The 15,653-nt window shown below is 51.5% G+C and overlaps 1 protein-coding gene across 2 annotated transcripts in view; it reads right to left on the bottom strand.

The window, feature by feature from the left end:
- EBF4 (early B-cell factor 4) overlaps positions 1–15,653 on the bottom strand; it is a 48,237-nt gene that overhangs the window by 7,111 nt on the left and 25,473 nt on the right. The window contains exons 7-12 of one of the 2 annotated variants that reach the window (XR_001145707.1): positions 3,327–3,408; positions 2,480–2,597; positions 2,243–2,376; positions 2,027–2,153; positions 479–567; positions 281–347 (exon numbers count right to left, since the gene is read on the bottom strand). Coding sequence is in view for 1 of the 2 variants with exons in the window: in XM_012728361.1 (XP_012583815.1) it covers positions 280–347; positions 479–567; positions 2,027–2,153; positions 2,243–2,376; positions 2,480–2,597; positions 3,327–3,408 (618 nt within the window). In the remaining variant the exon portion in view is untranslated. Of the gene's footprint in view, positions 1–279; positions 348–478; positions 568–2,026; positions 2,154–2,242; positions 2,377–2,479; positions 2,598–3,326; positions 3,409–15,653 lie in introns of both variants that reach the window. The other variant, XM_012728361.1, reaches the window with a different exon arrangement.

The following is a 15,653-nucleotide window of genomic DNA, read 5'->3' as shown; positions in this document are numbered from 1 at the left end:
GTCCACCTTGGCCTGTCCGCCTCGTCCCGCCCTGCGCTTGGGCATGATAGGTCGGACACGGCCACCTTTGTCCTTGGCCACCTGGCGGTCAGGCGCTGCCCGGCGCCTTCCCGGAGGCTTCGAGCTCCGTCCCAGTTTTCCAGCACGGGCCCCACAGAGGCCCTGCGGCTGCCTCCCTCGGGGACAAGGGTCAGCGCGCTCGCCCTGCAGGGCAGCCGAGGAAGGCGTGGCGGGCGCGGCCCGGGGCGGGGCGCGCGAGCCGCCCGGCGGAGGCGCCATACCTGGTTACTGCTGGGTGCTCCGTACAGAGCCTCCGCCAGATCGGCCGCCCGCTTCAACAGCACTTCCTGCAGGCAGGGAGGAGACAGCCGGGGCGGGAGGGCAGCCCCTGGGCGCGGCGGAGCGCCCCAGAGCCCGCTCCTCACCCCCTAGGCCATGGGAAACCCTCACCCCCGCCCCACCGCGCCCTTCTGAGTACCTTGGGTAGCCTCTCGGGGTCTCCGGGGTGTCTGGGAATAACTTTCTGTAGTCTCTGGAATCCGTAGTCAATGGTGGGCTCATTCAGGGCTGGGGAGAGGGGTGGCGTTTGGAGGGCGCCCCCTCCCAGCCAGGTGCAGGACCTAGCCCGCAAACCGCGGGTCCTGGAGCCTCGCTGGAGAGCCCCTCCATCAGCCCGGCCCAAATCTCTTGGGGGGCACACGGGACAGCAAGGGTCTGAGAAGTTTCAATTCCCTTTTCGCTCATTCATTCACCAGTATCTCCAAGCCAGGCCCTTGCCAAGATCCTTTTTGTCCTTTTAAAAAGGAAACTATGTCCATTTTGGCTTCTAGATACCCAGGGCCACGACTGGAGGAAACACTTTGTTTCTGTGTCTGGCCTTACTAGGAACATACAGATTACACAAAAGAAAAAACCATCCTTCCATGTATCACAGTTCAGGCGGACTCAGCGGCACCTGACCCTTACAGGTTTGCTGTGCCCAAGGAGGGAACTGGCAGGCACCCAAGACCCTTGAGGATGCGGCACCTGACCAGGCTTCAAGACTTCCTTCTCTCACTTTTCTTCTTCCACTCCTCCCCCGGCAGCCTGGCCTGGATGTAACCACCAGCCTCAAACCCCCCCCCCCACCTCTCTACCTCCAACTTCAGGTTTTGTGAATTTTCTTTAGTGTTCCCCAAAGCATAAAGCACTCATTGTGGGTCTTTACAATTGCCTAGTCTTCCCACGGGGACCGTTTCCCCATCCCCCTGGCCCCCAGTCACCCCTACTTTCCTAGCTTACTCCAGTTTCACCTACTCCTTCCAGGATGTTTCCCTGGGCAGTCACTATGGAATACTACTGGCCCCGCCCCTACCCCACATATAAGGGGCTCTCTGCTCCCCTTCTCCATCCTCCCCCTGGCCTGCAGAACACTTGTCCAACGGGCTGGGGGTGATGTGGGTGACTTGGGCTGGAGCGGGGCCAGAGGATGCTGGTGGAGCGTGTCCTGCCCAGCAGTCAAATATAGAGCGTGTGTGGGGTTCTTCTGTATCACCCTTACTGAGTGACTTTCACCCCCACATTAACTGCATGCCTTGGCTCCCTGCACAGGGTATGTTCTCTGTGTGCATGCAGAGTGAGGCCTGGAGTAACTTGGGGGAACCAAGAGATCTAGGGGAGGTTTGGGAAACAGAGAGCCTGTTGGGGGACACCTTTGAAATAACCATCCCCACGGATAACTTCTAGTCCCAGGGGAGCGTGAGGGGATGGGGATAGAGAAGCCTGGGATAAGCCTGGAGGCACAGAGAAAGTCCAGCTGGTAAGGACAGATGCAGCCATGGCAGGGGACTAGAGAGCCAGAGGCCAGGGAACAGGACAGAGCAGCACAAGGAGAAAAGGCACGGAAGAGGAGGGTTCTGGGGGTAGGTGGGATGAGGGGAGCAGCCGCTTAGGCAGGTCGGCCTGCAGGGTAGATATCACCAGTGTCCCACAGGGTGGGGCTCCCTCTGCCCACCAGAAGCCTCCCCTTCCCCACCGTTCTCCTTACCTGTGTAGACAAAGCGGCCCGGGGCTCCCTTGCAAAATTGCTTGGATTTGTAGGAGAGGGTCACCTCCACCACCCCGGGGATGTGCCTTGGGGGCGTCTGCACCCGGATGGCATGGGGCGTGATGAGCTGTGAGGGGAGAAAGGAGGCCTGCGGGTTCCACTCGGGAATCCCAGGCCTGCCACTAGGCCCAGAGGAAGACTGGGGGGGCGGCCCACCTCGCTCCACACGAGTACGTTCCCGAACACGACCTGCAGCCCATCGAAGAAGTTGTCTCCGATGACAATGACGGTGGCACCTCCCGTGGTCCAGCCCTCCCCAGGGCTGATGGCCTTGATGCATGGGGTGGCAGCTGGGATGGGAGGCAGGAGAGGAGCCAGGTCAGGGGTTGCGCCAAGGTGGGGCCCCGGGCAGGCTGGGCCCGCGGCATCCTCAGCTGGGCCAGGGGTCCTGACCTTCGGAGGGGTCCAGGCGGCGCGCCCTGCGGCCATGCTTGGAGTTGTTGTGCACAAACATGTTGTCAGACACGGCCAGCACGTGTCCGTCCACGCTCACTGTCGTGGACACCACCACCTGCAGAGAGAGCCGAGGCCAGCCTGGCTGGGGGTGGGGGACTCCAGGAAGGGGAAGCTGCAACTGAGGTCCTGGCTACGTGCTGAAACTCAGGACAGGGGTGAGAGGGGGTTCAGCACCTCAGGGATTGAGCGAGTGGAAGCCAGGGCAGCTGGGTCACATGATACCCCCTAGAAGTACATTCCCTGGGAACTGACCTCTAGAAGCTAGAAAAATCAAGAGCCCCGCCCCCTCCCCCCCCCCAAAAAAGAAACAACAACTCTGGTTACTTGAGCAATGAGCCGCTACTGTTTTTGTGAATATACACCCCAGGCTGTATCTTGAGGCTCTTAGCAAGTGGGAGTGACAGTGTTGATGGGGGGGTGGGGGCAGCATGCCTGAGAACCCATGGGGGAGCCCCCTTGACTGGGAGAGGTGTGCAGGTTGGGGATGTGCTAAGGGCAGCTGCTCTCTGCTTCAGGGTATGCAAATGAGCTGGGTCGTTAATCATGTAAAAATGTCACAATTAGCATCTCCTTAAGTGGGACTCTAATGAAGCCTCCCTTGGCAGCCAGCATAAGTTAAGACCCAAGCTGCCCCGCCCCCAGCTGGCACCAGGCCCTGGAGCAGAGCTGGGCAGCGATTTGCCCTGGGGGGCCTCTTCCAGGGTAGCAGTGCCACCGCCTCCCCCCTGCCCCCCACTATCAGGCAGGGTTGGCTTACAACGGGGAACCCTCCTCCCAGGCCCACCTGGAAGCGGCGCATGTCTCGGGGATTCCCCGCATTCTTTAGGCAATTCTGGTTGCATTTGAGGAAGAACTTGAGGAAGAACCTGAAACAGCACAGCGGAGGCAGTGGGCTCAAGGGTCTGGGGGTTCTGGAAACAGATGAAGATCCAGCTGCCTCCTGCCACGGCTCCTCTGCAGGGTGACCCCCCCCAACACCCCACTGGCTCCCACACACAGACCCCGCATTCCACAGCAAGCTGCCTCATCCAAGTGCCCGATGCAAGTCAAGGAGAACCCTCCAACTGTTCACTGCGTGGAGTTGTTGCGCACAAGCATGCAGTCGGACCCGGGCAGTGTGGTCTGTCCACACTGTCGTGGACACCACCTCCTGCAGGGAGAGCCCGGCGGGGGGGTGGGGGACTCTGGGGAGGGGACTCTGAAGTCCTGGCTAGGTGCTGAAATTCAGGGCAGGGGCGCAGGTCACCCCGAACTTACCTGTCCCACAAAGCGTATGCTCCTCATACCCATACCAAGAATAGTCGCCTCAGTTACTTGTAAGTCACACCCATCACACACACTAGGTAGATTCTCTAAGGAGCATGGACTCACACTGATCTGCAAATACTCCATGGATTTGCACACGCCCCAAAGTAGTGGACCATCACGGAGTGCGTCCGCGTCACACAGCACCACAAAGCATCCGTACAGCGAATACTCAATATAAACATGATAGCCACTGCACAAACTGTGTAGTCATCACACGCGCTATGCCATCTTCACGGAAGCATAACCAACATACGTGCTCCATGCCACCCTTGTGCTCCCCTACACAGCGCAGAAGGCACAGGGTGCCCAGGGAGTGGGCACGCGGATGCACCTGGTATTGCACGTGATCGCCCAAAACCTGGCCATGGCCACTCCGTGGTCATCGCACCTCCCTCCTTCACGCAGAACCTTCCTCCGGCAGCAGCAGCTCCTGCTCAACATGGCAGCCCCGCTGCCCCCCCCCGTCACCTCCCCCAGGCGTACTGTGTATTCCTTCAGCACAGCAAACGCCCAATCCCACAGCGCTGCCCCTGTGCGTACCACAGACACCAGCAGGTACACGGCGAGTGCCTTCCTCTTCATGCACAGCGTGGCAGTGATGAGGCTGCGTCTTAGACCAACACATGAGCACTTACTTGGCCCTCCAGTCCTCGCAGGCTGGGACGGCGGGGCTTTGTCCCTACTGTGCGCCAGTGAGCCGGCTCTGACCCCCGGGCCCTCAGGACCAGAGGAATAGCAACATCGGTCTTAGCAAGACTCTGAGCACAGGGGAGGGGGTGATGCCCTTTACACACTGCAGGAGAGTGGAGACTGATGGCTGCTGGGGCGCCTTCCAGGCCTGTGGGGCTACAGACTTTATTTCTGACCACCGAGGACGCTGACCTGCTGCCTCCTGCACTGTCCTAGCTGTGTTCCTTCTACAGCCCTTTCTCTTTCCAGCCCAGGGAACCTTTGTCCTTTGGGTTCACACCAGCTCCCACTCCCTGTCTAGCCAGCCCGCTCAGGTTTTGGGAAACGCCCCTTCCTGAGAGCCAGGATGGCAGTCTGTGCACCCTCAGAGAGCGTCTGGGCTCTCTGCTGTTGCCAGCAGAGGACTGGAGCAGGAGCAGCACCGGAGGGGAGGCCGAGCCCTCTGTGGGGTGAGGAGGGCCGGTCCCCTTTCCCTTCTCTCTGAGCCTCTGCTGAGCTGTGCGGGGTCCACACCAACCAAGGTGGCGCTGCTGAACTCTCACCCAATGCCCCTCCGGGAGACGCCACCACCAGGCTGCTGCTCCCTGGCACTGCAAGTGCAGACACTGCCTGGCCTGCTGCGCCCCCCTCCCCCAGGGTCAGCCTAGGCTGTAAGAAAAAGGACCCCCAGTTTAGAAGGACGGCAGAAAGATGATGTGGGGGTCTCGAAGTCACCCTGAGACGGAGACGGCCATTTCCGGGGGGGGGGCTTCCAGGTGGCCGGCTTCAGGAGCCCCCCCAGCCCCAAGCTGGAGATGCAGAATCTTGGCCCTGTCCGGCCCTCAGTCAGAATCCCTTGGGGCGGGTCCAGCCACCTGTCTCACAGCCCTGCTCACAGCCCTGCAGGTGACGGTGCAGCTCAGAGCCAGGGGCTAGGCTTTGCTTTGCAGCTGCTCTCTCCACGCACAGCCCTGGGAAGCGGCCCGTCTGGACTGAAATGGGCTGTAAGTGCTGAACACTCATCACATTTCCAAGACTCCGTTTGAAAAAGGTTAAAAACAGCTCAGTAATATTTTATATTGATACATGCTGAAATGATAGTTCGGAGGGAGATCTTAGGTTAGACAAGATCCACGGTCACAGTGCATTTTACTGGGTTTTTGTTGTTGTTCTTTAATAGACAGCTACCAGAAAATAAAAAAAAATAAAATTAAAACTCCACATGTGGTTTGCATTATCTCTGTGCCAGACGCTGCTGGAGAGTTTGGTGCTAACACAACCGCCTATGGATGCTCCAGTCCTCGAGGGCAGAGTAGGTGGCTCAGATTTACTGTCCAGGGCCCGGGTTCTGTAAAGTGAGGTGCTAGTTTGTAGAAAACTGGCAAGATGCAAATGATTTTGTGGGGAGAAGTAGACGATTTGTTAGGTAGAGAAATGAGAAGTCTACAGTTTTATTTTCTTATGGACATAAGCTTTGTGTCTAACTGGCAATCATACTCTGCTACCTGTCACATGTCCCTTCTCCTCCCCCCCCCACCTTTTTTCATATAGGGGTGTGTGTGTCTGTGTGTGTGTGTGCCTGCTTGTGTGTGTGCATCCGTGCATCTGTGTGGGTCTCTGTATGTGTGTGTGTCTATCTGTGTGTGTGTGTGTGTCGGTGGGTGTCAGTGTGTATGTGTCGGTGGGTGTGTGTATCTGTGTGTGTGTCTGTGTGGGTAACAGTGTGTGTGTGTGTCTCTGTGTGTGTGTCTCTGTGTGTATCAGTGTGTGTGTGTGTCTGTGGATGTGTGTATCTGTGTGTGTGTGTCTGTGCGGGTATCAGTGTGTGTGTGTGTGTCTGTGTGGGTAACAGTGTGTGTGTCTGTGTACTCCCCTAGAAAGAAAAGCGCTGGCAAGGTCTGGCTAAATGAGGACAAGGGACAAAGATCTGCTCCTGGGCCTCCTGCCGGGACCTGAGGCAGGGAAGGGTGCACTTTGCTGAGGGCTATGAGCCCTGCTTGTCACCAGGGAAGCACCTATGTCCCGGCCTGGATGAGCCCCAGGGGAGAGTAGGGAGTGAGAAAGGAGGATGGCTGGGAGAGGGCGGAAGTGTTCTTAGCCTCCCTCTAAGCTCCCTGTTGGTTGGGAAGAGAAACTGGGGGAGCTCCATTTTCCTTGTCTGGCTACAGTTTGGAGAGGAAGAAACCAGACAAGCCTGTCCCCAGCCCTGGCTCACCAGAGCACCCTCATAAGACCATGATGGTGAGCTTATCAGGATGTCCCCATGATGGTGAGCTTATCAGGATGTTGGAGCAGCACCTGTGCCCAGTGCCACGCTTAGTGTGGCTGTGAGGGCCTCTGGGGCAAGGTCTCCTCAACTGGGCCTCACAAAGAGAGTGGTATGATGAACTACATTCTAGTGGTATGAACTGTCACTAGAATGTAGAAAACACCAGGGCCTCCCTGGTGGCACAGGGGTTAAAGTCTCAGCACTGGGTCCTCCCTTGTGGGAAACAGGTTAAAGCGTAGCACTGTGAAGCTGTCTACAGCCACTGAAGCACTAGTTTGATCCCCAGTCAGGGAGGTGACCCACATGGCACAGCAGACCTCTCCTGACTGGTCCACTGCTCCCCTCAGCAGTGCGTTTCAATAGATTTGCCTGTTCTGCACCCTATTCTGTCTGATGAATTCTCTCACCCCGTGCAACTCTGGCCTGTACCCCAGTTCTTGTATGCATAATAAAATAAATCTTAAAAAAAAATGTCTCAGCATTATCAAGCTATTATTGCCAGCCACTGTGGCCTGAGCTCAATCCCCGGCCAGGGAGGTGATCCATATGGCACAGCAGACCTCTCCAGTCCACCACTGCTCCCCTCAGCAGTGTATTTCAGTCAATCTGCCTGTTCTGCTCCCCACTCTGTCTCTAATGAATCCTCTCACCACTCCCCCCAACCCTCTCCACCTAGGCCTACACCCTATTTCTTGTATGCATAAGTAAATTAAAAAACATGTTTTAAAAAGATTGTAGAAAACACCACCATTATAAGCATGAGTTACAAATAAAATGCAAAACTACAAAACCTGAAAAAAAATGATTAGGGTCTAATTTTTATCAAATACTTAGCAAGTGCCTGGAACTCTGTTGAGTGCATCACTGCACTCTTGTCTAATCCTCTCCCAGTGCTGCCACCATTCTCACTTCACAGATGAGGAAGCCAAGGAGAAGTAGAGTAAGCTGCAAAGTCATGTAAACGCCCAAGTCAGGATGGGAACTTCAGATTTCATGAGCCAGTAACATTGACAAGAGTGCTGGGGAAGTCCCTCCAACTGGGGTGCTCAGAGTTCCACCCTGCCCCAGCTAATGCAGCCAGCACCCCTTCTAACTCAAAAGCAGCCCCGAGAGAGCTTTGCAGGCACCACGTGAGTGACCACAGGAGGGATTCCTCAAGGGTGCAAGATCATCAGGCTTGCAGAGGAGTCCTGCTCCTACCTCTGGACTTTGGTTGTCGGAACTGTGACTCTCAGTCTGAGATTTGCAGGACTAAAGATCAGTGACACAGGATAAGCCAAGAGTTGGTCATTAGTGAAACTCAGTGAGGTTCATATGTGGTTCATTGTTCCATTCTACGTGCTCAACATTGTCCATAATAAAAAGTTTAAGAAGCGACCAGGTGAAGAGCTGTGACCAGCGTTCACCCCGTTAACAGAGCTGGGTAGCTGGGCATCATGACTCTGAAGCATATGGCTTAGAGGAAAGGTAAAATCACCCTTACACCTACCTTACATTACATCACATCACACCTATCTATATCCCGAACTTAGCCCAGGCTTCCTAATCATTTCTGTAACTACTTTTTATTCCTCCCTGTAAAAAATACTGAAGGTGAAATTAACATGAGCCTTCCTCCTCAATGCAGCCTGTCCTACCAAAGAAGCAAATGTAGGATGGGATGTAACTCAAGTGTGAACATTTGAATTACATATAACTTGTTAGAGGTCACACCAGTGAGTAAGAAAAGCTCCCCTAGTGGGGGAAAAGCCCTCCCTGGTGGTGCAGCAGGTTAAAGCGCAGCACTAAGATGCTAAAGCCACTTCAGCATGAGTTTGATCCCCGCCCCGAGGTGACCACATAGCAGCAGACCTCTCCTGACCCGCCCACTGCTCCCCTCAGCAGTGGACTTTGTCAATCTGCCTGTTCTGCTCCCCGCTCTGTCTCTAGTGAGTCCTTTCACTGCCCTGTACCTCTGGCCTGTACCCCAGCTCTGTCTGCATAAATAAATAAATCTTATAAAAAGAAAGAAAAGCTCCCCTAGTGTGCACCTTGATGTAGAAGGGACCCTAGAGAAGGAAAATGTGGAGGGGATTATGTAAGTCCCTCGTTAAACTCCAGGACCTCAAGGGGAGGGAACAGGATGGGAGTGGAACATGTTTGGAAGGCAGCGCCCAGGTATCACATAATGCGGGGTGCCCACCAGGACTCCCCCACAGCCCCAGCTGCTGTAAATGTTGGCAATTCCAGGGCTCGTGGCTGCCCCACTGCTGGGAACGATGCACGGTCAGAATGCACACGCCTCAGCTGCGGTCCAGAGCCCCACACCGACTGCCCTCACAGGGGAAGGTGCTGATCATCTCCCGAGCTCCCAAGGGGGCTGACAGTGCGTCCAGCGAGGCCCTCTCCCTGCTCAGCTCCTTCTCCTACCATCCTGCTTCTTCTTCATTCATCACTTCCTCCCATCCATCACTTTCAGAAGAATCCCCGTCTCCAGCTGTTTCTAAGAATCACATCCCAAGAAACCATGTCACAGAGCTTTTCACTAGTAAGGAGGGAAAATTCTTACATCCCCGTGAGATACTTAAGAGTTCAAATAATGTCCCCACTGGCAAAGAGAAAGTTGTGCATAGTGGAAAGAGCCGGACTGAGTTTGGGGGCGCCTTCAGCTACAGGACCATCAGGAGCAAGAAAAGCAAATGTCAGGCCCTCCCTGGTGGTGCAGCAGGTTAGGACGCAGCATGGCAAGCTGGACGCAGCCAATTCAGTGCGAGTTAGATCCCCGGCCCCGGAGGTGACCCACATGGCACAGCAGACCTCTCCTGACTCGCCCGCAGCTCCCCTCAGCAGTGTACTTCGTCAGTCTGCCTGTTCTGCTCCCTACTCTGTCTTTGGTGAATACTCTCACCACCCATGAACCTCTGGCTTGTACCCCAGTTCTATATGAATAAACAGATAAATCTTAAAAAAGAAAAAAAAGTCTCCATTACAAACACTTTCCAACAGAACTTTCCCAAGATGACAGCCACTGGCCACATGGGTGATCGAACCTTTGAGATGTGGCTGCTGTGACTGAGAGATAAAAATTTAAATTTCAGCTTCATTAATTAGAGCCATTAATTAGTTTTAAAAGTCACATGTGGCTCATGGCTACCATCAAGGACAGGCAGCTCTAGAGAAGAGAGAAACGAGGGCGCCTGGGGTGGGACCTGCAGGGCAGCCCTGGACGCCGTCAGAAATAACGGGGATCGGAGCAAAGGGCAGAGTCAAGCTAGGTATTTATTTCCAAGTTCAAAGTTGGCACTTCAGCTTGGATGGGGAAAGTGTGTATGGGGGGAAGTGTTCTGCTAATGTTCACCCCAAGGGACTTGCCTTTGAGGTCATGAGCTTCAGAAGAAACAGAACATTTTCCAGGGCAGCATCTGTCTGCTCCCAGCTCAAGGACAGAGGATGGCACAGTGGCCGGACTACTCACCCCCCCATTCAGTCAATGTACCATCAAAGGAGATGCTCGGATGCCTTCTGTGTGTCAGGACGTGCAGTCTGGAGGTGAGAGGCCTGAGGAAATGATATTCCAGCAGGAAGGAGAGAAACCAAAGCCAGAGGGGCACAGCAGGTGCACTGGCACCGCCACTCTGCCTGGAGAGGAGACAGGGCTGCCCTGGGCCACGTGTGGCCTTGGGCATTTTTGGTCTTGGGGACAGGAACATTTTCCATGGAAGAGAAGTGGATGGCAGGGACCCTTCATCAGAGGGACTGACCGTCCTGCCTGTAGGCAGGGGCACGAAGTCACTTTCCCAGTGGCATCGGACAAAACTGAAGAGGGCATTGGTGGACCAGGACCTGGGGAGTTGGCACCAAATCACGGGGGAATTCGGCCCCTGTGGGGAATCAGCAGGGGGGACCTCCTTGGCCATTCCTATTAGAAGAGTCATTTTGCCTCCAGGAAGAGAGAGGCCCCAAAGGGCCCAAGCTAGAGCAGGGTGGATGACAGAGGAGGTTGGTGTGATAGTCGGGTCCAGCTGGGGGTGGCCCACAGGAGGCTGGCCTTGCCATTGGCCCTGGCCTGGGGCAGCAGTCCCAGGGCCATAGCTACCTGCCACGCCTGGACTTGGCCTCCCAGCATGATCAGACCCAGGGCAGAGGTGGCTGCAGTACAGATGGGCTGGGGGGTCTATAAATAGCAAGGGCGCATACATTAGCATGCCAATGCACCCGCACCCCATCCTCTATGCTAATGGCCCACCATGCGCCTGAACACCTTCTGTTCCCCTGCATGCATTTGCATGCACAATTAGCATAATCTTGTATAATTAATGAACAGCGTCAATTTTAGCTCCTAAGTAATTTGATTAACATGTTGATAGGGCACTTACTAGGCTCTCCAAACCTCAGGGCTGGGCATGGGGCCTGAGAAGAGGGGGAGAGGAGATGGAGAGACTGGAAGGGCCCCCCAGCTGCCCATGAAGAACAGTGGTGACTCTACTTTCCTCAAATGGGCCTGAGGGAGGGGAGAAGGGATGAAGAGGCAGTCTTCATCCCTAATGGGCAGTCTCCAGGCACCCCACTTGGCGCAGCAGGGAGAGGCTGGAGCTCCGCACAGTGGGTCACCTGAGCATGAAGTCACTTGTGCCCGTGTGGACACAGACACATATGCATCCCCTGCATGCCCCTCCCAGCCCAGGGGGTCCCCTGTGAATGCAGGATACGGGACTCCACTACAACCACAGAAAAGGATGGAAGGTGCAGACAGAGGGGTGAACAGGGAGATGGAAGCCACAGCAGAAAGTGTGCTTGTGAGTGACTTGTGGGTCTGAAGGAGAGGAGTTATGTGCTCCTCTGGTTGTGGGTGGTAAGGTCCAAGGCCAGAGACCTTGACACCTAGTTAGGAAACACGTGAGAGGCAGAGGAGGGGGCTGTCGCAGCCAGGCCCTTCCATGACATGCCAAGGGACCCAGAGCAGAGAGGCTACACAGAAGCCTGGGTGCACCCTGCTTCCTATTCAGTCAAACCTGCTGCCAGTCCCGGGCACCCCAAGGTCCCAGGAAGAGGCCCATCGTCCTGTCTTGCTCATCTCTGACTACAGAGTCAGGAGATTCTTCCTTGGTGCTCCCCAAACTTTCTTGCTGTCTAGGATCGGCTGCACTGATCCCCTGTGATGGCCAAAGGGGCAAGGGGACAGGGGAAGAAACAGTGTGGCCAGCACAGTGCTGGGCACTGCGTAAATATCTCCTACGAACTTTCATAACCTCCCTACCATTTTACAAATCAGCTCCATTTCACAAATGAAGACCCTGAAGCTGAGGAAGGTGAGGCCTTCCTCTTAGCCCAGACATTGCGTGTTGGCTTGGGCCTCCCACTGTGAATGGTCCTTCATTTTATGAAGATCACTTTTCATTCAAACTGCAGGCATTTCATTCACTTGCCATGTCCGACTGTACCGATCATGGTCCCTAAGCTTCTTCTCCCCTCCGATAACCCCCGGACCGCGCTGACCCTGAGCTTGGCTTCTGCTATGTAAAGGCCTTCTCCTTAAGTCCTTGTTGTGAACTAGGGGTGGCTGAAGGCCCCAGGCCTTGCGACTGGCTCCCACCCTCAGACCAAGGGTGCATAGGGGTATCTCTCAAGAATCCCTTCCGTTTCTCCTTCCCCCAAATTCTCCTAGCTGTGAAAGGGGTGGGTGGGGGAGGAGGTGCGGTTCATTCTGCAGGCAAGGAGGAAAGCCTCTTCACTAAGTCCCACTTCAGCACTGACCAGCGGGGGCACTCTGGAACTCAGGGGGACTTGCCAGAATGAGCCAAGGGAAGCCCACGCTTGCAGCATCAGTGTGCACGCAGCAGCCCTGGTGGAAGGGCTTGTTTCATGGCCACAGGGACAGCAGGGAATGTTGCATCGACCACTGGGTTAGGAAGGGTGTCTCATTGTTTCACAGCCCCTGCAATTGCATCTTACGAAACTGCACGTTTTAGGTTGTGTCCATGCTAGGAAATGGGAGTGAGGGTGGATGGGTGGGGGGCAGGGGAGGTGGTGTGTGTCTTAAATTTGCTTCCATGGGTCGACTAGAGCTTACTTCTTTCTGGTGGCTCACACACAACTGATTTCAGCAGTGTCACAGAACAGCATTCGCTGTGCATCAGGCACAATTATATGCTAGGAAGTATCCTTAACACACAGCTCCTGCTTTGCCCCCAAGAACCACCGGTTCTGATTCTCAGAGGGTGGAAGCAAATACTCCCCACCTATTCTTACACCAGAGTCATTCTGGAAAAATCAAGGAAATATTTAACTTTAGAGCTGCGATACCCAATAAAGTAGTCACAGGTGGTTATTTGAACTTGAATCAATTGAAATTAAATAAAATTTAAAATGTAATATCTCAGTCACAGTGGCTACATTTCTAATGTCTACTAAATTCATATGGCCAATGGTTACTCATAAGTCAATGAACAGTTCACTTACTGCAGAAAGTTCTATTGTGTAGTACTATCTGAAAGCCTTACATTGCTCTCTATTTCTTCTTATCTTTATGTAAAGGTTTACATAATCATGTTTTTGTCTCCTAAGTTGCTCTATAAACTCTTAGAGGGCAAGAATCATTGTTTAAAGTTCTCTCTCTTCTCCTGAGCATCCATCACAGTGTCTATCTCACAGTAGGAGGATGGAATTTAAGAGTCAAAATGGCTGTGACAAAATTACCGTGAATTCTGGACAAAAGTCCCAAATTACTTTTGTGCTCAAATAAAAATATCAATTGCAGGGACAAAATTTTGAGAAATGCAGAACAAATACCCCTGAAAAATCCATTCTTCTAGAACCTAAGAGAACAACAGGCAAATCAATTTTCAGGACTTTGAAAATTAACAAGTTTTGAATAATACAAAAAATATTTATTCAAGAAATGGCTGAATCTAAGTAAGAACATAGAGAGCTTTTTAGTGTCTTAATTTTCTCTAGTGCCATCCCTCTCTCCCTTGGTTGGTGGTGGGCTTGAGAGCCAGCAACTTTGCAAACATGGTAGCTGTGAAAACTAGCAATCTAGCAGTCACTGGAAGGTAAGCCTGACTTTGGACTTTCTCAGCAGGCCGTATGCTCAGACAGTTGTCACTATTTGATCTGTCCAGCAGTTCCTTGACAGTCCCACTTGGAGTACATGTTGTTATTTGCTCTGACTCAGAGCTTGCTTAGTGGGAAAAACACCTTAGGCTGTTTGCTGAAAACAACCAGTGGTAATTGTATTATGCCACTGCTGCTTGGGGACAGTATTCAGGGCTAGCAAAAGTCTAGTAAAAATATTTTAAAGGAAAAAGTGGGAATGAAATGTTCATAGAGAGATCTGGAAAGCTCTTATATATTCCTGGAGCTCCAGAAAGTCACATATATGTGTAGGGAAGTGCATATATCCAGGAAAGATCTAAAAAGACCCAAGTCTCTCATCTCTGCCTGACCCTGAAACCCTGCACAAGAAAAAGTAATTAAAAAGAGCATTGAAAAAAGTAACTATAAAGGTAAACATAAAAGACATTATAAATGTATTTTCACATGTAACTATTTTGTTTCCCAACCTAATTTGCAAGAAAACTGAATATGTGGATGGGAAGAGGGTATGTGGGAATGCTCTGTAATTTTCAATCACTTTTTTGTAAACCTAAGAGTGCTCTAAAAAACAAAATCTATAAAAGGAATCAGAATAAAGCAATAATTACAAAACTGTGTTAATGGTTTTTAATATATAAAGATATAATGTGACTGACAAGGATATAACAAAGGAAAGAAATGGAAATGGAACTATATTTCATTTGGAGCATCATTTTTATATACAATTGAGATTAAGCCGATCTTCATCTAAATTAGGTTATCTTAAATTAAGATATTAATTGCAATTTCCAGGACATCAACCAAGGATATTAAGAATACATGTGAGGCAAATAGAAAACATAGCAAGATGGCAGACATAAATCACACTTTGTCAGTAATTACACTAAATATAAATGGATAAAATATAACAATTAAAAGGCAAACCTTGTCAGAATAGGTTAAAAAACATAATTTACATGCTATCTATGAGACATACTTTATTATTTGTGTGTGTGTGCAATATACTTTAGATTTAAAGAGAGAAATAACTTGAAAATAAAAGGGTTGAAAAGATACCAAAAAAAAGAGCTGAAGTAGTTTTAGTGATTCCATAAAAAAGAGACTTTAAGACAAAAATATGTTACGAGAGACAAAGAAGGATGTGTTATAATGACAAAAGTGTCAACTTATCAGAAAGAAGTAATAATGATAAACATAAATTCCCAGTAACAGTTTCAAAATATTTAAGAGCTGAAGGAAGAAATAGATAATTCAACAATAACAGTAGGAGATGTCAATATCCTACTTTCAATAATGGAACTATGAAGCAGAAGACAACAAGGTAATAAACAACTTGACAATGCTATAAATCACTAGACAGAACAGACAACTATAGACTGCTTCACCCCAAAACAAAAGATGCACATACTCCTTAAGCACACATTTGCAGGGTAGGCTATATGAAGGTCATAAAAATACCTCATAAGCTGAGAAGGATTGAAATCATATGAAGTCTATTCCATGACATTGTAGATTAAATTTAGAAATCAGTAACAGAAGGAAATAGGGTAAATTCATAAAGAGATGGAAATTAAACAGCTCACTCTTAAACAGTCAATATGTCCAAGAAGAAATCATGGCAAAATTAGAAAATTATTTAAGATAAATAAAAACAAAAAATACCAAATGCTAAAATTTTATGGGATAAAACTAAAGAAATATGTAGGTGAACATTTAGTAGTCTAGTAAAAAAGAAAGATCTCAAATCCCATAACCCAAACTTTCTTTAAAACTAGAAAAAGATGGCCCTCC

Source organism: Condylura cristata, unplaced genomic scaffold (genome assembly GCF_000260355.1).
Source record: "Condylura cristata isolate star-nosed mole 26May11 unplaced genomic scaffold, ConCri1.0 scaffold00022, whole genome shotgun sequence".
Lineage (NCBI taxonomy): Eukaryota > Metazoa > Chordata > Mammalia > Eulipotyphla > Talpidae > Condylura > Condylura cristata.
The sequence above is the reverse complement of the archived record's forward strand: the minus strand, read 5'-3'. Positions and strand labels throughout refer to the sequence as shown.